At 48.1% G+C, this 24,397-nt stretch overlaps 1 protein-coding gene and 2 long non-coding RNA genes across 3 annotated transcripts in view; 1 reads left to right on the top strand and 2 right to left on the bottom strand.

Moving 5' to 3' along the window:
* LOC127472701 (uncharacterized) overlaps positions 1-24,397 on the top strand; it is a 250,451-nt gene that overhangs the window by 7,359 nt on the left and 218,695 nt on the right. The window lies entirely within an intron of this gene.
* IFNGR2 (interferon gamma receptor 2) lies at positions 1,478-17,003 on the bottom strand. Its single transcript, XM_051791256.1, has 7 exons — positions 16,543-17,003; positions 12,206-12,332; positions 11,567-11,742; positions 9,957-10,105; positions 8,780-8,930; positions 7,904-8,058; positions 1,478-2,002 (listed from the first exon to the last, which is right to left on the bottom strand). Exons 1-7 carry the CDS (start codon positions 16,625-16,627, stop codon positions 1,886-1,888), a joined length of 960 nt encoding a protein of 319 aa, XP_051647216.1. The 5' UTR covers positions 16,628-17,003; the 3' UTR covers positions 1,478-1,885.
* On the bottom strand, positions 2,592-4,608 carry LOC127472709 (uncharacterized). The gene is made up of 2 exons (XR_007905119.1): positions 3,974-4,608; positions 2,592-3,481 (listed from the first exon to the last, which is right to left on the bottom strand). It is a non-coding gene; the product is annotated as an uncharacterized LOC127472709 (long non-coding RNA).

Below are 24,397 nucleotides of genomic sequence, written 5' to 3'. Positions count from 1 at the left end.
GTGAGCTTGTCTTCTCCCTCCAGTGGGTTCCCAGCTGATGTGCAGGAGCCCGAGGAGGACTGGCCTGTACACAGGGTTTACACCAGGGAGGAACCACAACCAGGCTTTGGGTTGCAGCTTTCTTGGGTTCCTCGTACAGGAGCTTGGGAATGTTTGTTGGGTTTTTACAAGGTGAGAAATGAGTGTGGCCTGAAACTAATCCCAGTGACTGGATCTTGTACCTGAAACTGGAACTTCAACAAGGCAAGACAGGCTGGGAGAGCTGGAGGTGTTCACCTGGGGAAGGGAAGGCAGGGTTAGATGGGATATTGGAAGGAATTCCTGGCTGGGAGGGTGGGGAGGCCCTGGCCCAGGTTGGCCAGAGAAGCTGTGGCTGCCCCTGGATCCCTGGAAGTGTCCAAGGCCAGGTTGGACAGGGCTTGGAGCACCCTGGGCTGGTGGAAGGTGTCCCTGCCCATGGCAGGGGTGGCACTGGATGGGCTTTGAGGTCCCTCCCAACCCCAACCAGTCTGGCATTCTTTGTGTTCTGTACCCCGAGCAAATGGTTTTTAACTTTGGCCTGTTTGTGTCAAATAGGGCCTGTTTGTGTAACAATATTTAATGACTCGGATCCCTGACAGACCCTTCCCTAACAGAGGCTGGTGTAGGGTTTATTCAGGAATATATATATATATATATATATATATTCCCAGGAGATGTTTTAACAGTTGTGCCCTCTGTTGTGCATGAGGTGGTTGCTGCTGTGAGCTGTGGTTCCCCCTCTGTGCCCAGCCCAGCCCAGAGAAGGGGGTGGTTCAAAGCAGATATTCTGCAGCTCAAACAATCCCTCCAGCCATGAAACGTGACTCAGCCCTCACAGAACTCCCCTGTGCCAGCAGGTTGCCTAATCCCAGGGGATGAGATTAGTTCTACAAGGCAAACTAACCTCATTTAGCTTTTGGCCTCTGCTGGCCTGGAGTGTCCCTGGAAAGGCTGGAAGGGCCTCACCTCAGTTACCCCCAGCTCTGACAGGGCCCAGGGCCCTCCCCTGAGTCACCTGCAAACAGACAAGCCCCTTTCTTTCCTTTCTTTTACACAATTTGTATCAAACCCAGGAAAAAGCGTCAATTAAACCCCATCTTTTTAGTGCAGAAGTGGTTCACTTGTTCTTTGTGCTTTATTGGACACCTTCCAGACCCCACAGGAGGCTGAACGTGGGCTCTTCTGCTTTAGGGCACTCAAAACACCTCTCTCAGCCAACTTTCCCTTTGCTGGTGGTGAACAGGAGGTTTTAGTGTCTGATCATGACTGATACGTGGTTTAAATGTTATTTTCAAGTCTGTTTGGCTGTGCAGGGCACTGGTGTGGCTGTGAGGAAGCAGATGGGAGGAGGCCTCTCAGGGAGGAGTTTGTGGCACAGCTTCATCCTGGGGAAAGGACTAACAAATTTCTTTTTAGCTTGCCATGTGCTGAAAATGATTCAGAGAAGCAGAGTGGGGTGGATATAACAAGAGTATTATTGCCAACAAAAGAAAATCAGCTATAAAAGGAATTTACACTGCAGTGATTCACTCCCTGAAAAATCCCACGTTCTCCTACACCCTCCTGTAAAGTGCTGCAATTCCTCAAAGCTTTATTCCAACCTGGGGTGGGAATTTAACTATTTTCTGAGTTTAGTGTTTGTTTCCCTTCCGTGTTCCTCCTTTTCAGTGTCCTTGGCAGAAGGAGGTGCTGGGGGAGCTCAGGAGAAGCCCCTGAGACACATCCCAGGGTCCATGTTTTGCTCAGGATTGTCCCTGCTCAGCCACGCCCTGGGAGCAGCTGCTGGAAGCCCTGGGCCAGGGGACACTCAGTGGGGGGCTCTTCTGTGGTTCCCCTGTCCCTGGGGGTGTTGGATGAAGAGCTGTCACCCTGGGCTGCTGCTCCAGGCTTGGATTCCTTCTCCAGCCACAAGAGCCTGGGGCTCATCCTCCGGGGAATTGTCCAGCTCCTCCAAGCCAGGCATGCCAGGGTCCCTGAGGAACTGCAAAAATCCAGAAAACAACAGTTCAGATCCCTGTCCATGTGTAAGAAATTCCAGAGACAACAAGTTGCTTCGTGCCAGAATCCACAGCTACGGGAATGTTCCATCCTGGAATTCCTTAAACTGCACTGAACGAGTCAAAAATACCTTATTTCTGTGGGGGAGGAAAATAAAACCAACCACCCAAACATCCCTTCGAGTGAGTTAAAGCAGCTGCAGGTCCTGGCTGGGTGTTTTGGGGGCTTTTTTAATAAAATTTGGCCAATCCCTCTGAGTTAAGAACCTCCAGCTGCAGGAACCCAGCGAGTGCCTGATGGAGAAATGAGCTCCAAGGCCCTGCTTTGATCCAGGTCAGGCAGAGCTGCACCTTCTCCTGGCCCCACAAATCCCTGGGCACTTCCCTCTCCTGCTTCCACTCCTCCCTGCTCCCCTTCCCTCCCACATGAGGCTTCCCAAGGCTGATAATCAAATAAAAGATGATAATCCAATAAAAGATAATAATGAAAATGAACATGGATTAGGATGATTCCACCTCCTCTGCACTCCCACCAAGGCTGAGGAACAACGGGATGATTTTTCCAGGTGTGTTAAAAACAAAACCCCCCCAAAACCTCCATTTCAGCCAATTCCAGACAGAAATGAAGCCCAGCTTGGCTTTTGGGCTCCCTGTAACTCGGGCCCTGAGAGCTCAGATCCTGCTGGGAAGGAAGGAATCCCGGGATGTTCCTGGAAACTGCAGGAACTGCCTGGAATTCCCGGGAATTTTGTACCCCTGGGCTTCAGGAGAGGCCTGTTGGAAACACACTTTCTAAAAGTTCAGCCCAGTGCCTTATTTTCCTTAATTTCTTTTTTTCCCCTCGCTATTTTAATACCCTGTACAGGGATATTTTACTATTTAATACACTTACATGGACTTAATTTACTATTTCAATATATTGTGCAAGGATTTGATTTCCTATTTCAATACATTGTACAAGGATTTTATTTCCTATTTCAATACATTGTACAAGGATTTTATTTCCTATTTCAATATATTGTACAAGGATTTGATTTCCTATTTCAATACATTGTACAAGGATTTGATTTCCTATTTCAATACATTGTACAAGGATTTGATTTCCTATTTCAATACATTGTACAAGGATTTGATTTCCTATTTCAATACATTGTACAAGGATTTGATTTACTGTTTGAATACACTTACAAGGATTTTTTTCCTCTATTCATAACGTGTACCAGGAGACCATTTGATAAATATACAGGGATTTTTTTTTTTTACTGTTTTAACATCCTGCACATTTCGGTTTTTACTGTTTTAATATCCTGTACAGTTATTTTTTTACCATTCTAATACACTTACATGGACTTTATTTACTATTTAAATACAAGGATTCTATTTACTATTTTAATATATTGGTCAAGGATTTTTTTTACTATTTAAATACCCTGCACAAGGATATTTGTACTGTTTTATTACACCTACTTTTTACTATTTAAATACACCTACAAGGATTTTTTACTATTTTAATACACTTACAAGGATTTTATTTACTATTCTAATACACTTTGAAGGATTTTTTTACTATTTTGATACCCTGTACAAAGATTTTTTTTCACTCTTTTAATATCCTCTGCAAGGATTTTTTTATTATTTTAATACCTTGCACAAGGACTTTTTTACTATTTTAACACACAAAGATTTTATTTCCTATTTTAACACCCTGCACAAGGGTATTTTTACTATTTTAATACCCTGTACAAGGATTTTTTTAACATTTTAATACACTTACAAGGATTTTATTTACTATTTTAATACACTTACAAGGATTTTTTTTATTACTTTAATACACTTAAAAGGATCTTTTACTATTTTAATACCCTGTACAAGAATTTTTTTACTATTTAATACACAAAGATTTTATTTCCTAGTTTAACACCCTGCACAAGGGTATTTTTACTATTTTAATACACTTACAAGGATTTTTTTACTATTTTATTACCCTCTACAAGGACTTTTCTACAAGGGTTTTAATAGCCCTACAAAGATTTGTTCACTATTTTAATACACTTACAAGGATTTTAATATTATTTTATTAACTTCAAGGATTTTATTTGCTATATTAATACCCTGTACAAGAATATTTTTACTATTTTATTACACTTCCAAGGATTTTATTTGCTATATTAATACCCTGTACAAGGATATTTTTACTATTTTAATACACATATGGATTTATTTACTGTCTTAATACCCTGTACAAGGGATTTTTTCACTATTTGAAATCATTGTGCAAGGATTTTTTAAAAATTAATACAGTGAACAAGGATTTTTTTACTGTTTAAATACCCTGTACAAGGATATTTTTGCTATTTAATATCCTGTACAGGGATATTTTTACTGTTTTATTGCACTTACAAGGCTTTTTTTAGTATTTTAATGCCCTGTACAATTATTTTTTTACTGTTTTAATACACACAGAAGGATTTTTTACTATTTAAATACCCTGCACAAGGATTCATTTACTATTTTAATAAGTGAGTGTATTAAAATAGTAAAAAGATCCTTGTAAATGTATTAAAATAGTATATAGTAATAGTTTTTTATATATATAGCATGCTATAGTAATGGTTATATATTGATATTACTATAGCACCATTACTATAATGTAGTAATATTACCACACTGATACTATATGGTAATAATTAATAACATAGCAATAAAATATTAATATACTATGTAACCATATATAATATAATATATAATTACATATTAATACATACTATATTAACAATAGATTAATATATTAATAATTAATGTAGCAATTATTAATATAGTAATAATACAGTAATATATTTATATTACTATAGTAATAGTTTTTTATATATATTGCATGCTATAGTAACAGTTTCAGATATATTTATATATATATTGCATGCTATAGTAAGTTTTGGATATATTTTTATATATATATTGCATGCTACAGTAACAGTTTTAGATATATTTATATATATATATATTGCATGCTATGGTAACAGTTTTAGATATATATTTATATATATATATATACTGCATGCTATAGTAACAGTTTTAGATAAATATATATATAGCATGCTATGGTAACAGTTTTAGATATATCTTTTTATATATATATATATATATATATATAGCATGCTATGGTAACAGTTTTAGATAAATATATATATAGCATGCTATGGTAACAGTTTTAGATATATCTTTTTATATATATATATATATATATAGCATGCTATGGTAACAGTTTTAGATATATTTTTATATATATTGTATGCTATAGTAACAGTTATATATATATTTATATATATATATTGCATGTTATGGTAACAGTTTTAGATATATTTATATATATATATATTGCATGCTATGGTAACAGTTTTAGATATATTTATATATATATATATTGCATGCTATGGTAACAGTTTTAGATATATTTATATATATATATATTGCATGCTATGGTAACAGTTTTAGATATATTTTTATATATATTGCATGCTGTAGTAACAGTTTTAGATATATTTATATATATATATATTGCATGCAATGGTAACAGTTTTAGATATATTTTTATATATATTGCATGCTGTAGTAACAGTTTTAGATATATTTATATATATATATTGCATGCAATGGTAACAGTTTTAGATATATTTTTATATATATATATTGCATGCTATGGTAACAGTTTTAGATATATGTATATATATATTGCATAGAATCATAGAATCAGATGGGTTGGAAAGGACCTCTGAGATCATCAAGTCCAAACTGCCCTGGAGACACAGGGATGAGACAGGGACCCAAAGTGCCCTGGGGACACAGGATGAGACAGGGACCCAAACTGCCCTGGGGGACACAGGGATGAGACAGGGACCCAAAGTGCAATGGAGGGGACAGGGATGAGACAGGGACCCAAAGTGCCCTGGGGGACACAGGGATGAGACAGGGACCCAAAGTGCCCTGGAGGGGACAGGGATGAGACAGGGACCCAAAGTGCCCTGGAGGGGACAGGGATGAGACAGGGACCCAAAGTGCCCTGGAGGGACCCAAACCACAACTAGTCATTGCCCCAGCAGTGAAAAGGAAGAGATGGATAAGGCAAGGGACAGGGCCATAGCAGGGTTTGGCAAGGCAGGAAGAGGAGGAAGAGGAAGAAGGAGTAGAAGGAGGGGAGGGGACAGATAAGAAAGCTGATCCCTCACCAAAGGCAGTCAGACAAATCCAACAGCAAACCAAGGTTACCCAGGCTCTGACCTCCTCAGAACCCCGGGACTGGCAGGAAGATTCCAGCTGCCAGCCTGGTGAGCAGATTCCTGCCTGGCTGCTTCCATGCTGGGACAATGGGGCTGATGCTCAACTACTGGAAGGTCACAAAGCCCAGCTGGGATCCCTGGCCAGAGACAGTCAAATTGAAAGAGGAATTGGAAAGCAGAGAACAATTTGCAGTCTTTGGAAATGGCTCCTCCCAAGCATGAGGGAGAGATATCCATTCAAGGGAGATCTAAGGAGCTCCCCAGGAAAGTGGGGCCACTGCAGATGAAAGTATCCAGTGCTTGAGAGAATCAGCAGTGCTGGAAATCATCTCTAGTAGCCTAAGAAGGGATGACACCCCCAAAGAGCCAGAGGATGTTCCTTGCACGATGGCCACGTGGAGGAAGGTGGTTCAAAGCGCCCCCGGGTCACATTCTGACAGCCTGGTACCAGTGTATCACCCAAAGATGGATCCAGGAACTGCAGGTGATGTCCTCCTGGCCTCGAGATGCAGGAGAAACTCTGGGCACCTCCTCACTCCCACAGGCCAGCACCTCATCTCCCAGGGGCAGCCCCAGAGATCAGTCCCCTCCTGCCCCGGGCAGAGGGAAAGGAAGCCCCAGGCTCGGGCCATGTGGTGAACTCTGGTTCTTTCTGTGTGACCAGGGGGAAGCCACGAAGAAGTGGGATGGGGAACCCACCTCTGAGCTGGAAGCCCCAGCACAGGAATGAAGAGGGAAGGGAACTGTTAAGAAGGGGTCACCCAGGAAAGCTGCCCAGGGAGTTGCCACAGAGACCCAAGAAAGAAAACAGCGACCTCTCAGATGTAACAGGACTGAAATCAACTGCTCTGATCCTGCTGAGGGGACCTCTGGTCTGGCATGGCAGGGGGCAGACAGTGAATACTCTGAGCAGGAACAGGACTGGAGGCCAGGAGGAGGAAAGGGATGATGGGGTCTGCTGGATTGGATATTCCAGAGCACGTGAGCTCAGCTCAGATGTAAGAGCTGAGGCAGGAGCAGGAGGGGGGCATTCGCTGTCTCCAGTGTCTCCTGCTGAGGATCCATCCATGTCCCCAGGCCCTGCTTCCCAGCAGTGCCAACCACAGCTGCTCATGGGAGCAGAGAACAAACCCTGCTCTCTTTGGCTTCTGTGCATGCAAGCTTGGCTTTACTTTTTGCTTTAAATAAACTGCCTTCTCCCCACCCATGAGTTGTTTTCCACCTTACTCTCTCCCTTGTCGGGCTGGGAAGGGGAGGGACAGAGCAGCTGAGTGGGCACCTGGTGCCCAGCCAAGGTCAACCCCCCACTACAGGAAACAGAGGAAAAGCTCCAAGAGAGCCCCAGTTTGGGGCCTGAGGGCCGAGACGAGCCAAAAAAGGGGAACAGGAACCCGGGGCAGAGTCATCCTCGGGGTTTTACAGGAAAGCCCAGCAGAGTTTGTGTCTCAGCACACAGTAAAATGTCATCCAGCTCAGTAACAGAGGAATGAGGTGGGAGATCAGCATCAGACAAGTCACCCTGAGACAACAGTTGTTTATTCCTGTTGGGCAACAACTGCCCTGGTTCCTCTTCCCTCTTTTGCAGCAGAAACACAAAACCTCTGCACGTACCTCTTCGAAGTGGGAGGGGATTTTCAAAGGTGGCTGAAACGACTGTTTGATTTTCTTGCGGTGTTTCCACAGGAGCAGCAAACCAGCTGTAGCCAGATTTATAAGGACTAACCCCGAGAGACACAGCAGGGTGATGAACCCAGCCCTGGTTGCCTCTGGAAAAGCAGGAAAAAAAATCCATATACCTACAGCAGGTTCATATTCCTGGAATCATGGAATGGTTTGGGATGGGAGGGACCTTAAGGATCGTCTTATCCCACCCCTGCCATGGGCAGGGACACCTCCCACCAGCCCAGGTTGCTCCAAGCCCCGTCCAACCTGGCCTTGGACACTTCCAGGGATCCAGGGGCAGCCACAGCTTCTCTGGGCAACCTGGGCCAGGGCCTCCCCACCCTCCCAGCCAGGAACTCCTTCCCAATATCCCACCTAACCCTGCCCTCTGGCACTGGGAAGCCATTCCCTGTGTCCTGTCCCTCCAGGCCTTGTCCCCAGTCCCTCTCCAGCTCTCCTGGAGCCCCTTTAGGCCCTGCAAGGGGCTCTCAGCTCTGCCTGGATCCTTCTCTTCTCCAGGTGAACCCCCCCAGCTCTCCCAGCCTGGCTCCAGAGCAGAGGGGCTCCAGCCCTGGGATCAACTTCAGATTCCAGAGGGGGCCAAACTCCATTATCCTGTATTCCAGTAGGATTTATGAAGGAAGAGCCCAACACAGACCCTTAATTATTGACTGATGATTCCTGATTATTTTGCCCTCAATGACAGCTGTGAACTCTGTGGTGCCCTCAGCACTCCCAACCAACTGGGTATGGAAGGGACCAGGTGATCCAGGACTCATGTTCTACCTCATCCCACTCTACACAAAATGCCCCAACCCCACATACCACTGATGGCAGTTCTGTGACACTCTGGGGCACTTTGCTGTCCTATCAGTTCACCATAGACTCCCTCGAATTCAACTTGAAGGCTAAAGCAATAAAGTGTTGACTCCTTTAGTTTTCCAATTTGGAATACTGTATTGTGTGTCTCTTGTTCCTGTTTAAAAGACAAAAAAAAAAAAAAGGTGTTACTGTAAAACCAGCCTTGTTCCCAACACAAATATCCCTCCCCCATTTAAGTTTCCCATTCAAAAAACCCAGATTTTTTTTTTTTTCCATCATTCAGCTTTCCCACACAAGAGAGGCAGTGAAATATATTCCAGCTTTCCTGAATGTTTTGATGCAGCAGCTCAGGCAAAGAGCAAAATATAGGGGGGGCAGGGAAAAATTAAACCCTGAGTAGAGCCTTCCCCATTTCTTTCCTGCCTCTCAAATGAAGGTATTGGGTGAGTGTCAGAAAAACACACATTTGGTGCAAGACAGGAAGGAAAGGGAGGTGACTTACCAAGGCCTCTGAAGCAAAAGGGTTTTTTAAATGTTATTATTTTTCTTAAATAAATTAATATTTTTCTGCTTCTGTTTTTTAAATATTTGACTTTAGATTTATGTAATTTGGAAGCTTCTTCCTCCTTTTTTTTTAACTTAATACCTCCCCTGCAACACTGGCCTGTGCACAACACAATTCCCAAGGCCCCAGGCAGCAGCAGGAGCACGGGACAGGACCAACACCAAGTCTCAGGATGAACAGGGCCAGCTCATCCCAGCTCATCCCAGCATGTTTCCAACAACCTTCTGTGCCCTGGGAACAGGCACATCAGGCCCCAGCAGCTGCTCCTGCAGCTCCCAGCACAGGAAAGGAGGAAGGAGACTCCAGTTTTCCACATTCCCTAAGCAAACCCTGGAACCAAAAGTCACCTTTGGCAGAGATTCTCTACCCTGATCTGCAATGGGATTTAGCCTTTGTTCCACATGGAGGAGAGGAAGATGGGTTTTTAAGTTTGGCAATGCAGCAGGACTTGTGTCAAGGCAAAATTAACCTCCCAGGACTCCCCGTGGTGACATTCACCGGTAGAGACAAAACACAGTCGTTTTCTTCTTCCAGTTGTTGTTCTGCCAAGAGCCACTGACTCACATCCCAGCCTCCAAGGCACGAGGAACAAAGGAAATAAGAGAGAATTCTCACCTTTTTCGTGGTCCTTGTTGTGTTCTCCCAGTAGAACACACGATACTGGAAACTGTCCCCGGGTTCAGGCATGAAAGGGGGGGTGACACTGAGGAGCAGCGAGTCAGAGCTGGCACTCACCCTGCTCACCCTGGGGGGGCCCAGAGTGGCTGGAAACAAACACAGAGAGAGCAGTGAAGCCCTGGGATGCACAACAGCTCATGGACTGGCTCCAGCTCCACAGAATCCCTGGGGCTGGAAAAGCCCTCCCAGCCCATGGATCCCCCCTGTGCCCCATCCCCACCTTGTCCCCCAGCCCAGAGCACTGAGTGCCACGGCCAGGCCTTCCTGGGACACCTCCAGGGCTGGGCACTCCAAACCTCCCTGGGCAGCCTCTGCCAAGGCCTGACCACCCTTTCCAGCAGGAAATTCCTCCTCCTGTCCAAGCTGAGCCTCCCCTGGCACAGCTGGAGGCCGTTCCCTCTCCTCCTGTCCCTTGTTCCCTGGCAGCAGAGCCCGACCCCCCCCGGCTCCCCCCTCCTGTCAGGGGGTTGCAGAGCCAGAAGGTCCCCCCTGAGCCTCCTTTTCTCCAGGCTGAGCCCCCCCAGCTCCCTCAGCCCCTCCTGCTGCTCCAGACCCTTCCCTGGACACTCCCAGGAAACATAATAAATTTCAACAGCTTTTTCTCAAGAAAGGGAAAACATTTCCTCATGTACTTAATAAATTTACAATATTTACCTAGCTGGTAATTCAGTAAACATTAACTAGAAAATACCCAAGTTCATCTGCAGTTACTGGCCATTTTTTTTCCTTTGATCAGCCAGCCACAAATTCCAGGTTCCCTAAAAACCACAGTGCTTTGAGTCAATAGACTGGAAGAGAAATAACTGCTTTCCCCCTCCTTGCTTTGATGTCTCCATCTGACCTTCAGGGTAAACATGACGATTTCCTTTTGTGAAATACTCTTGTGGTCTAAATCATAAAAAACACAAATGAAGTACTGCCTGTGGTACTTACTGACAGGAAAATCACCCCTGGCAGGGTCTAGTGGAAGGTGTCCCTGCCCATGGCAGGGGGTGGCACTGGATGGGCTTTAAGGTCCCTCTCAACCAAACCAGTCTGAGATTCTATAATTTAAGAAGTGTCCTTGACACTTCCACACTGCAGTCAGGACAATTTATATCTGTCAGGACTATTCATATTTATGAGGACAATTTACATTTATCAGACCATTGGTATTTATCAGGACAGGGATCTGTTCAGCAGAAGCAGGTGGGTTTGCCTCAGACTGCCACAAATCCAAGGGGTTCACGTGAGCAGTGCTCAGGGGGGAAATGAGAAAGTGGAAAACTCCTCAGCAAAAGAACATTGTGGCTCTGGCAAGGCTCAACCACCCCAGGAAACCCCTGTTTCTCTCGTGACACCTGCTGAGACAGCCCTGACCCCCCACAGCAGAACCAGGGAGTGTCAAATCCCAGCGAGACCTCGTTGTCTTTGTGGGCAAACACCTCCAACCCTCTCACCTTGGCTCTGCACAACAGAGCTGAAAATGCAGAACAGCTTTCTCAAAGAAATCTCCTTGGAGAGAGAGAGCCAGAGGCAGAGCCAGTGACAGCAAAGGCAGCACTTACTGTCCCTCTCAGCCACGAAGGGCCCCGCCTGCACCCAGGCCGAGGGGAGCGGCCCCAGCTCGGCCCTCACGCGCAGGAAGATCGTCCAGCGCCGCTTCTGGATCTCCAGGGGGAACCCGCACTGGGGCCGGGGGATCCGGGTACAGTTCATCTCATTCCACACAGGGAAGGCCCCTCTGCCTCGCCAGAAAAGCACAAATAAACACGGCAGAACAGTGCAAGCACCCAAACACACCCAAACACAACCCCTCCCACCCAGACGGTTCGGGTAAGGAGATAACACATCACAAACCCACGGCTCTCACCCGGGCACAACCCCAGGGCCCCCTCAGCACCTCCATCTCCCCGGGGGAAATCAAACTTAAATGGGAAAATTAAAATTAACCAGAGAGAATCAGACTGAAATTCTGCAGGGAACTGGCCAACATTTCTGGCTGCTCTTCACGTCTCCAATCTTTCCTCAGCTCAGGGGACATATCACAGCCTCTCAGATGCTGCTTTTGGAGATACACAAAAGCATCTGGGATAAAAAACATGCTCTCGTTTCTGTGCTTATTCATATTTACACTTTTCAGGTTTCCAAACCAATTGTGTTACTGAATTCGGACAAAATGAGCTATTTTAGAACTGTTTACTCACGTTTTATAGTGGACTGTGTATAACACCAAGCCTCTCTCCACTGGAACAGGAGACCATCTCAGCAAACTGTGGAAGTTATAGGAATAAATCTCCACATCCTCTGGAGCCGGTAAATGGGGAGAAGGTTCTAAAGCAAGAAGAGGAATAAAAATAATTACTGAAAAGTTCAAGTGCACAGCGACCAAATTTTGGTCTCCAAATTCCCTCACCACGTGTCATAATTTCACTGCTGTCATCACGTATCACATCTGCAGTACTATCACCATACACCACATTTGCACTGCTGCTCAGGCAAAACCATTTCTCCTCCCCCTCCTCCTCCTCACCTCGTTTCCAGCTGCACTGGCACTGATACAATTCAGTGGGCAGGCCCTGGCCCAGGTTGCCCAGAGAAGCTGAGGCTGCCCCTGGATCCCTGGAAGTGTCCAAGGCCAGGTTGGACGGGGCTTGGAGCAACCTGGGCTGGTGGGAGGTGTCCCTGCCCATGGCAGGGGTGGCACTGGATGGGCTTTAAGGTCCCTTCCAAGCCAAACCAGCCTGGGATTCTCTGTTTGTACGACTTGAACTCCCTGTTTTCATTCATTCCATGCAGAACATAATGCTGAAAGTACCAAAGTACCAAGTCCAGCACAAAACAACAAACCCCACCCAGGCCCATGAAGCCATAAATAAAGGTCCCAGAATCAAGGCTGGGAGAGCCCTCCAGGATCTCCCAGTCCCACCCCAGCACCACCACAGTCACCCCCAATCCATGTCCCCAAGGGCCACATCCAGACACCTCTGGGACACTCCCAGACACAGGGACTCCACCACCTCCCTGGGACACTTATTCCAAGGCCTGACCACTCTGACAGGGAAAATTATTTCTAATCTCCAATTTGAACCTGCCCTAGTGTAGTTTGAGGCCATTCCCTTGGACATGGCAGCAGAGCCCGACCCCCCTCCCTGCCTCCTCCTGTCAGGGAGTTGGGGAGAGCAATGAGGTCTCCCCTGAGTCTCCTCTTCTCCAGATAAACCCCCCCAGCTCCCTCAGCTGCTCCTCACAGGACACATTTTCTAAACCCTTCCCCAAGGGCCCCCAACCCCTGGTCATTACAGCAGCTCATCTATTCCAGTTACCTGCATCCCACATCTGACTGTCCTCACAACCCAGAACACATCTTCCCTGACCATCTGCCCCCTGTTAACTGAGGTCACCTCAGTGACACCTCCCAGGGGACAGCTGGAGACAAAACCCCTTCAGTTCCACTCACAAACCTCAAGTTCTGCCAACTCTGTAATGCATTTCACCATGTGGGAGAGGACAGAGGCCTCTGCTCGAGGTGTGGCTGCTGTTGGGGGGGGTGCCCACCCAAACTCTGCCACACCACAAGCTCCTGGGTGTGCACAGACCACAATCACACTGCTGGGTGTGCACAGACCACAGTCACACTGCTGGGTGTGCACAGACCACAGTCACACTGCTGGGTGTGCACAGACCACAGTCACACTGCTGGGTGTGCAGAAACCACAGTCACACTGCTGGGTGTGCACAGACCACAGTCACACTGCTGGGTGTGCACAGACCACAGTCACACTGCTGGGTGTGCAGAAACCACAGTCACACTGCTGGGTGTGCAGAAACCACAGTCACACTGCTGGGTGTGCACAGACCACAGTCACACTGCTGGGTGTGCAGAAACCACAGTCACACTGCTGGGTGTGCACAGACCACAGTCACACTGCTGGGTGTGCAGAAACCACAGTCACACTGCTGGGTGTGCACAGACCACAGTCACACTCCTGGGTGTGCACAGACCACAGTCACAGTCCAGCACCTGCTCAGGAAGCGACAGGGAAGCCAAGAGCGAAGGGTGTTGTGTCTCCACAACAGAGGAGCCACTTCCTGCAGGCCCAGAGGGGAGGAGGGATCTGCCCAGGCTGGAGCAGGGCCAAGGGACAGGCACAGTGCAGAGGAGGGACAGATAAACCCAGGGGAGGGAGGGAGAGCAGCCAAGCAAAGGGGAAAGAGCCAAGGGCTGGGGAATGGGGGGCAGCAGAAGCAAAGAAAGGCAGAGGAGAAGGGGGGAGCAGCTGGAGGGAGAGGGGAGCTGGCAAACAGGGAGAACCAGCAGCCTGGAGAACCTAAACACACAGGAAGACAAGGACAAGGCCAGCTCCAGCATCACTCCTGGCTATTAAGGGCTCTCTCCAGGTGTATCCCAGAACCTCCAAGGACCAGCCTTGCTGGGCAACACTTTCACTGCTGTCTCAGGAGGGAGGAAGATTTTCCTTCTGCACTTGACTTGTTTCTGTCTGTGCAGTGATCCCCTTACACGGTGAGAATCACAGAACCAGGGAATGGTTGGGGTTGGGAGGGACCTCAAAGCCCATCCAGTGCCACCCCTGCCATGGGCAGGGACACCTTCCACCAGCCCAGGGTGCTCCAAGCCCTGTCCAGCCTGGCCTGACAAAGACAACCATGGCATGAAATGATATCCCACAGCAGATTTCATTTTGTGTTCTGGAGACAGTAATCTCCTAAGATACAGTTTATTTATTTTTAGACAAATAAGATCACAAGATCAAGACTTCTTTGGGAATATGGGGATAATGTTAAAAAGTTTGGGTTTTTTTGATTTCTACATTAAGTTGCATTAAACCCTAAGTCCAAAATACAAAAAAATAGTTGAGCCCTTGTTCTCCCAGAAAATTGTGGCTGCCCCGTTTCTGCAAGTATCCAAGGCCAGGTTGGACGGGGCTTGGAGCAACCTGGGCTGGTGGAAGGTGTCCCTGCCACCCATGGCAAGGGGTGGCACTGGATGGGCTTTAAGGTCTCTCCCACCCCAAACCAGTCTGGGATTCTCTCAAAGGTTTAATTAGGTCTGTCACTAACTTCCTCAAGTCTGAGCAGTGCTCTCAGTAAACACAGCCCCAGGCCCCCACTGCCTCATTCAGCACTGCAAACCTGTGTGAGATTCCTTCCAGCTCCCTACACTGTTCAACCCTGGGTACTTTAAAGGCCTCAGGCAACCTTCGTTCATGAGAAGCTTTCACCTCCCAGCCACACAGATTCTCTCTTGCACTCTCACTGCTGGTCTGGCATGTGGTGAGGTATCTCACACCATCAGTCATCTGTGCTCTCAGACATGACACACACCGAGGCTACAAAATCCCAGAGAGCTCTGAGAACGAAACACAAGACGCAGCAATTCCCCCCTTTTGAACAAAGACAGAAAAGACCAGTGAAGGACAAGGGTTAGGTGGGATATTGGGAAGGAATTCCTGGCTGGGAGGGTGGGGAGGCCCTGGAATAGAAATCCTAGAGAACTGTGGCTGCCCCTGGATCCCTGGAAGTGTCCAAGGCCAGGTTGGACGGGGCTTGGAGCAACCTGGGCTGGTGGAAGGTGTCCCTGCCCATGGCAGGGGTGGCACTGGATGGGTTTTAAGGTCCCTTCCCACCCAGCTCAGTCTGGGATCCCATGTCTGCACACGGATTATTTTGCCCTATATCAGTGTCTGGAAACGCATCATTTCCCCCGCCAGCTGAAAAAAAACCACCGACAAAAGTCATCAGACCTCTGGTTCTGCAGCTGAACATGAGGATGCCTCGTGCCAGGGGGCCCTCACTGCTCACCGAGGAGCTGCTTTCACAACACACCCAGGGAACATTTCCGCCAGATCTCGCACCCCGACCAGGGCGGTGACATTACTGCCTGAAATCACACGCTCGGCTCCTTCGCCGCCTGTTTTTTTTCACGACCCAAAGCAACAAACACTTCAAACCCAGCACCTGCATGCCCAGGTAGCCCAGAAACCCCGAACCACCTCAGGCAGGGAAAGGCCGAAACCCTCCAACCCTTCCTTTCTCCTGGGAGTTTCCCACACCTAATTCTTTTCAGAGCGGCCGCCAAAAACAACGCTCAGATTGTGTTTTTTTTTGTTTGGTTGGTTTTTTTCCTTCACACCGCGATTCAAAAAAAGCTTTCGCACGGCGGAGTGTGAAGCCGCAAAGCGGCTCGGCCTGGGCGGGCCGCGCCACAGCTCCCGGCCTGCCCTCAGCGATCCCTGAGGACCGGGGCCCTTAAAAAAAAAAAATCAGTGTTTTTGCTAAACCGCCAAAACAAGAAATCTGTTGGGTTTGGGGAGGGTTTTTTAATGGATTTTTTCAGCGAATCGAGCCCCTCCAGGCCCACGGAAAGCCGGCGGGAGGAACCGCGAGGGGAGGCCCCGGGCACGGCCCCGGCCCCGGACGGGGCCGGGGCCGTGCCCGGGGCCTCCCCTCGCGGTTCCTCCCGCCGGGATTGAGGGGCTCCAGAGCATCCCCCTGCACACCCACCCGCACCCCCCGGACTCACCTGCGCCCGCCGAGCCCAGGAGGAGGACGAGGATGAGGAGGAAGAAGAACAGGAGGCCTCGCAGCAGCGGCGCCCGGCCCGGCATGGCCCGGCTGGCGGGCTCAGCTAGGCCGGGCTTACCTGGGCCGGGCCGGGGCCTCACGCTCCATATCCCGGTGCGGCGGCTCCGTCCGCCTCTTCTTCCTCCTCCTCCTCCTTCTCCTCTTCCTCCGCCCCCCGAGAAGGCAGAGCCAGCCCTGGCCCCGCCTGAGCCGCTCGGGAGGGGCCCCCGGGGGGAATCCGGCGATGGGGAAGGGGATGTGGTACAGCCTCCCCCCGAGGGCTGCCCCTGCTCCGGCACTTGCCCCCTGTCTCTGCCCTGGCCCCTTGTCCTGCTCCTTATCCCTCTCCTGCGTCTGCTCTTGTCCCTCCCCTGTCCCTCCCCCTGTCCTTCGCCTTCTCCTGCTTCTTCTCCCTCTTCTATCCCTCCCCTGTCCTTACCCCTGCCCCTGTCCTTTGCCTTCTCCTGCTTCTTCTCCCTCTCCTGTCCCTCCCCTGTCCCTGTCCCTGCTCCTGTCCCTCCCCCTGCCCTTGTCCTTCGCCTTCTCCTGCCCCTGTCTCTGCTCCCGGTCCCTTCTCCCGCTTCTTCTCCCTCTCCTGTCCCTCCTCTATCTCTATCCCTGCTCCTGTCCCTCCCCTGTCCTTACCCCTGCCCCTGTCCTTTGCCTTCTCCCGCTTCTTCTCCCTCTCCTGTCACTGATCCTGTCTCTGTCCCTACCCCTGCCCCTGTCTCTGCTCCGGTCCCTTCTCCTGCTTCTTCTCCCTCTCCTGTCACTGCTCCTGTCCCTACCCCTGCCCCTGTCCCCGTCTCTCTCCCTGCCCCTACTCCCTCTTCTGCCCCTGTCCCTTGTCCCCAGCCCCTGTCCCGGTCCCTGCCCCTGCGTGCGGTGGATGTGAGAAAATCTCGCCATGAAGTGGTTGAAGTTCCCCACTTTTCTCCGGCTGCATCGAGCCTGACACCAGCCCGTGGTTACCCCCGACCGCACCCCTTCGCTGAGGCTGCTGATAACACAATATTCGGGTTAAAAACGCCCCAGGTGGTGCCGGGAGGCTGCGTTCCTCCCACCATCGCTGCTTTAATAGAGGGGTTGTTTTAAAATAATTCACTAGCAGGGATTTTAATTTTTAGGTTTTAAATTAGGTTTTAATGTAAGAGCTTTGACACGGCTTTAGTTAAAAGCACCATAAAGCAGGGGGGTATTTCATGTGTCTCCTGAACAAAGTCAAAATACTCTTAAACACTTCACAGAGAAAATATGGGGGTTTTTTATTATTATTAGGCAATCAGCAGGATTGCCAGCAGAGGAACCCGTGCAGGGTTAGGGTACTTAAAACATCTTCAGTTAGTACAGATGATGTTTGGCTGCCTGAATTTCCTGAGCAGAGCTGGCACAAGGAAAGAAGAGCTGGCACAAAGAAAGAGTCTCGTGGTCAGAGCACTCAGTAAGGGCTGGGCAGCTTTGATTCCCAACTGAGCTCGGATGAACACCCGGTTCCCGCTGCACTTCAGCCCTTTCCCCACCGAAAGAGAGATTTCTCCCTTTCTCTTAGCCCTCCTCTTATCTCCTGCAGCTCCCAGGGCAGAGATCCTCCGTCTGCAGGGAGGAGCAGCAATAAAACAGGTCAGAAACTGTTAAAAGGTTAAAGCCTTTTAACACTGACAAAAATGATGAATGTTAGAAAAGAGAATTTATTTAAAAAGAAAAGGAAAAAAAAGGAAACGCGGCCAACTGACGGTTGTTGATGATCACCATGAGACGAGCCGAAAGGGGTGATGGAGATTACAGTCAGCCAGCTGCAGACTGAGCCTGTTTTCCCTGCACTCGACAAGCCTGACCCTGCCCTGAACCCTTCTGGGAAGGTGTGACTCACCCCTCGGAACGGTTCTGCTGAAACCCTCTGCTCCAGGCGCTTCTCTTTGGGATTCCCCTGTGCTGACACAGATCCTTTAATCACCCTCGGAGCCAGCGCAGGAATTCCAGCCATGCATCGTCTGGATCCGCTGCAGGGGCAGTTCTGGGACAGGCGCCCAGGCCAAGCTGTGCCAGCCCCACAGCTCCTGAGCAGGGACATTAAACTGCAGAACAGCGTGTCCAGGAGCACATTCACTGGGGTGGCAGCTCACATTCAGGCACTAACAAGAGTTTGATTCACAGGGGAAACGTGGAGCAACTCGAAACTAAAGAAACTCGAGAGGTGACTGAGGCAGAGGGGTTTCCCTCCTCCCTGCTGCTCCCAGACACTGTTTGTCACAGAAATCCCAGCCCTTGCCATGTGTGTTTGCCCTTTCCCAGCCCGGAGAGAAAACTTGGGCAGGCTTTGGGTTTCATCCCAGCTCATCTCTCTCTTACTTTGAGCTTCCTCCTAAGTCAAAGCCCAAGAAATTACTCTCTGAGAGTCTTCTCTGTTAGGAGGGAGGTCAAAATGGTTGTGCCTTCATGGAAAAAATGGAATGGGTGGGTTTTACCCTCAGTGGATGAGGGATGACTTCTTAAAACTGGGAGCTTAAGGAGAACAGAGAGAACAGAGAATAAAGGGATTTAATGGAGAGAAGAGAGAGCTGGAGGAGATGCAACATCTGATCCTGACATCCTGAACCCAGGGAATCTGCAGAACCTACAGATTCAGAGATAATTCTGTATATTGCTTTATTTTCCTCGAGCTTAGGGAGCAGAAAGCAAAGTCAATGTCAAATCAGACGGGAAGGGATAAATAAATGATCCTGTGATTTTTCTGCAGCCAAATTTCTGGCGCAGAACCTTGAAAATACATTTGAATTCACAAAAAATAAGGAAGTTCTCCAAAAATAACACATAGATAGAGTTGAAATGAATCCATTGACAGACTGAGGGACACCTCTTACATCAGGTAGTGATCAGGAGCTGAGCAATTTTAGGACCAGAGTGGTTTGAGAGGCAAATCAACCCCTTCCTTGTGTTCCTCCATCCCCCTCCTCTTCCAGATGTCTCATGCAAAGAACCACATTCTGTTAAGAAACTGAAACAAGGAAGCAAATAAAGAAGAATCTCCCTCCTATTCAAACCACAAAGCCTTAAACAAATTCCAGACTTATTTTGCCAAAAGCTCTTCAAACTCTCACCTCATTAAAAGCAGCTGCTGGTGTTTGCTGCTTGGATTTTCAACCTTCTTCCTGGAAGAGAAGTGGAATTGAGCTGTTTGATATTGGCCTGATGTGAAAAGGAATAAAGGTCTTAGAGAAGCCCCAAATTGGTCTGTTCAGCCTCAAATCCTCCCCCTGCAAACTTTGCTGTGGTGGCTCTGCTGACGTGTGTGAGGAAGCTGGGATGATCTGGACCCTCTTCTGCCAGCTGGGGCCTTCTGGAGGTCATGGAAGGGTATTTAGATGTGTAAAGGGGCATTGCAATTGCAGCAAGACATCTTGGTTCCAAAATCCCATCTAACCCTGCCCTCTGGCACTGGGAAGCCATTCCCTGTGTCCTGTCCCTCCATGCCTTGTCCCCAGGCCCTCTCCAGCTCTCCTGGAGCCCCTTTAGGCCTGGAAGGGGCTCTCAGCTCTCCCTGGAGCCTTCTCTCCTCAAGCACTGGAAGGTGCTAGACCTAAAGGCACAGACAGAGAAGTTATGTCATCCCAGGGAAGAGATTTGAGTTTTCACTGGAAAGTTGGAGCTGTCACAGTTGGTATTTCCATGTGGTAGCACAGGGAAGTGTTTGTAACCCCAAGACACACCAGCCAGCAGTTGATATCCAGGCAAAAGGCAGGAAATACTTGTATTTCTTTAGCAGTTACTGCAAATGTGTCACAGCAGGAGCTTGGCCCCACTGAGCTCCAGGTTCTCCTCTCCCACTCACAGGCACAGCAGCAAACTGGACCCAGAGTGCCAGGACACAGGGAATGGCTTCCCAGTGCCAGAGGGCAGGGATGGGTGGGAGACTGGGAAGGAATTCCTGGCTGGGAGGGTGGGGAGGCCCTGGCCCAGGTTGCCCAGAGAAGCTGTGGCTGCCCCTGGATCCCTAGAAGTGTCCAAGGCTGGGTTGGATGGGGCTTGGAGCAACCTGGGCTGGTGGAAGGTGTGGGTGGCACTGGATGGGCTTTGAGGTCCTTCCAACCCAAACTGTTCCATGACTCCATGATTTCATGTGAGGCTCGGGTGACACTGTTTCTGCCTGTTAAAAGGGGAGATGACAATGGAAAAAAGCAACACCTCCCTCCCTGTGTTTTGTTTGCATGTTCTGAACCAGAGCAGGATTTAGGATATTTACTGGTAAATTGAGAACCAGAACAGGCTTTCCTGGAGGCCCTGAGCCTGTTGCAAAGTCTGCATTTCAGCAGGCTGGGAGGCTTAACATAAAAAAAATACGGTTTTAGTGATTCATTTACAGTAACTCCTGATGAAATCGAGTCTGCTTGAGGCAGGGAGGAAGTACAGGAGTTAGTCATGCAAACAGCCTGCTCAGAGCACTTTATACAACAGCAAACCCAGCTGGACTTATGTGGAGAGATAAACAGCCCATATATCTCCTGGAGATAACCCTGGCCTGCAGATCATCACTTCTAAGAAAAGGTGTGTCTTGGTGGCTGAACTTCACCCTTCATTTGAGATGCCTGGGCATGGTGTTGAGAGCTGTGAATAGTTGTTGTAACGGAAAGACCACAGTGGCTGAAAAAGGCAAGTTCCTCAAATAGTGACATTTAGAGAGAATCAGAATCAGGGAAGCTTTGGGTTGAGAGGGACCTCAAAGCCCATCCAGTGCCACCCCTGCCATGGGCAGGGACACCTTCCACCAGCCCAGGTTGCTCCAAGCCCCATCCAACCTGGCCTTGGACACTTCCAGGGATCCAGGGGCAGCCACAGCTTCTCTGGGCAACCTGGGCCAGGGCCTGCCCACCCTCCCAGCCAGGAATTCCTTCCCAATATCCCATCTATCCCTGCCCTCTGGCAGTGGGAAGCCATTCCCTGTGTCCTGTCCCTCCATCCCTTGTCCCCAGTCCCTCTCCAGCTCTCCTGGAGCCCCTTTAGGCCCTGCAAGGGTCTAAAGCTCTCTCAGCCTGGCTCCAGAGCAGAGGGGCTCCAGCCCTGGTAGCATCTCCATGGTCCCTCTGGACAAGGATCCCACGTTGATGCAGGATTGCACTTTCTGGTGAGGGAGTTTTCAAAGGGATGGAGTAGGAGCTGAAAACAGATTCATTAAAATCAAGTGAGGTAAAGAGAAATGACTTAAAATCAATTTGAAGAGCACACCCTGAAGCACATTCTCTGATCAAATATTGGTTCTGGTGATGAAAGGTTCACATCCCACACCACCAGCATCACCCCTAATCCCTGTCCCCAAGGGCCACATCCAGACACCTCTGGGACACTCCCAGACACAGGGACTCCACCACCTCCCTGGGACACTTATTCCAAGGCCTGACCACTCCTGCAGGGAAAAATTGTTTCTAATCCCTGATCTGAACAAGAAAGTGAGGGATGAGGGAAAATTGGCCACAGCAGCAAAGCCAACGAGCTTTTAGGAGGTCACCAAGGGCCTCCCAATAAAAAAAAAGGCAGTTTGTGAGGAAGGTGTGAAAGGAAATTTGCTGTGACCCGGGCAAGGAACTCGGCAGAACTGAGAGGAGGTGGATGCTCCTCGTTTTATAAACATGGACAGCCAGGAGTGACTGAGACAGGCAGGGGGAAGGAGAGTCCACTCAGCAGCTGCTTCCTGGGGCTGGAAATCCGGACACAATTTAGATTGTGTCCCATTTATACATTAACAGCCTCAATGCCAACACGAGTTTAAAAGGACTATAAATGTTTCATCCCTCCCACAGGGGAAAGACACCAAACCACCACCATCTTCCAGATTTTTCAGCTTTCCAACCATGGAATTTCCTGGGGGTGTTTTACCTCCAGGGAGGTGGTGGGGTCACGGTCCTGGAGGTGTTTTCCAACCTTAATGGTTGTGGGATGTGTCTGACCCAGTTTAAATGTGCAGGACTCAGGGATTCTCTGCTGCAGGGAATGGATTTTGGACATTTATTTCCAAATATCAGAGTCCTCAGGGCAAATCCTCAAAGAAACAACTCTGGAGGAGCCATTAAGGAACCAAAAGTCTTATGAGTCAGGATAAGAACTGGCCACGTGGGCCCAAAGCAGCCATGTGGTCTTCAAATAATTGACAAATATCTGTGGTTGGTATTAGAGAATAATAATAATAATAATAATAATAATAATAATAATAATAATAATAATAATAATAATAATAATGACAACCACCTTGGTGTACTTTGTGGTATTTGTGTGCAGAGCTATACCTGAAGTACAGGTTTCTTTCCAAAGTCAGTAGCTAAAAAGAGGTGTTTTTAAACCAAATGACACATTTATACACCAACCTTGACTCTCATGTGAAATTTTAGAAGGACAAAAAATTTTAAAAAATAATCAGTACTGTGACATACTTTAAATAACAGCTTTGCTTCACTCCACACCCAGTCCTTCATAAATATGTAGGTATGGAATACAGGCAAGAATCTAAGGATTGGGGCACAAAATTCCTGCCTAGTTTGGGTATTTAAATTTGAAATCAGTCTCTTTTTAAGAGACTTTGATGGAGCTGGTTCTTAATTTGCTGTTCCGAGGTCAGCAGAGGGAGCTCAAGGCATCAGGTACCGCCAGAGCTGCTGGGCAGGAGAACCCCCTGCCCTTTCCCGGGGCCGGAGCCCATCCCTGGATGGAAAGGAATCCCTCGGGGAAGGAGAGGGAAGGCAGCTCCGAAGAAAAGCTAAAAAAGCTGCCCCTGACACCATTTTTGTTCAGATTATGCTTTGCTTTTGCTGCCTTAGGGAAAGGGCACCACCCAGACAACGGGGCTGGATTTGGGATAATCCCGAGGCTGTTTCTGGGATGCTGGACACTGCGGGAAAGAGGAAACGAGTTAAAAGGCCAGGACTTTCCAAGAGTGAGCCCAGGAGGAAACCCTGCTCAGGCACGAGTTCCTTGGTTCCCCAGCACCTCGAGCACAGCTGGGCTGCTCTCACTGCGGGTAATTACTAATTACAGTCATTTGGCGCTTCCTGATGGTTCAGCAGCCCTGAGCAAACTCCCCAAACTGCACCTCTTTCTGTCAGATCAGGATTTCCTGATATTCCAGCTGGTTCCGGGGCAAACAATCAAGAGCTGCTGTCCTGTGACTCCAACACCTTTGGGGTTCTGTTGTAAAACCGAGACACAAATTGTACAGGTTTGCCAAAGTATTTTCTGAGAACCTGGATGAAGTAATTTGTCCTGAGAGCCCACAGGGTCAGGAGGGTTTTTTAATGGGATATCAGTTATCAGGGACAGCTTTAAGGGCTGGGGGGTTTTTTTTGCCTCCGTGGAAAATAAGATTGGAAATACCATCTGTGGTGAAACCAAGAATTTACCAAGGCCATCACTGCTCAAAGGGAACTCTGGCTGGAGGAACTGCAGGAAGTCCTGCTCACATTCCTAGAAATTTACCCAAAATGATCCATCACTCCAGCAAGTTTTCAAGAAGTTTGGATTATCTGGCACAGGCAGCAATGACAAATAATCCCATTTGTCAAAGAGTGGCACTTCTGGTGCCCTGGGATTCTTAAAGAATATCCCTGCAGTACTTTGTTGTTATATATAATATATTAATATATATTTTTTATATATTATATAAAATATATATTAATATATATTGATATATTATATAAAATATATATTTATATATTTATATATTTTATCTAAAATATATATTAGTATAACATTTAAAATATACATAACATTATGTAATATATATAATTATATATTGTGATCACATAATATATAACAAATGTTATATATTAATA

This window comes from Manacus candei, unplaced genomic scaffold (genome assembly GCF_025592945.1).
Source record: "Manacus candei isolate 608988 ecotype Guabito, Panama unplaced genomic scaffold, ASM2559294v1 h1tg000031l, whole genome shotgun sequence".
Taxonomy (NCBI): domain Eukaryota; kingdom Metazoa; phylum Chordata; class Aves; order Passeriformes; family Pipridae; genus Manacus; species Manacus candei.
The sequence above is the reverse complement of the archived record's forward strand: the minus strand, read 5'-3'. Positions and strand labels throughout refer to the sequence as shown.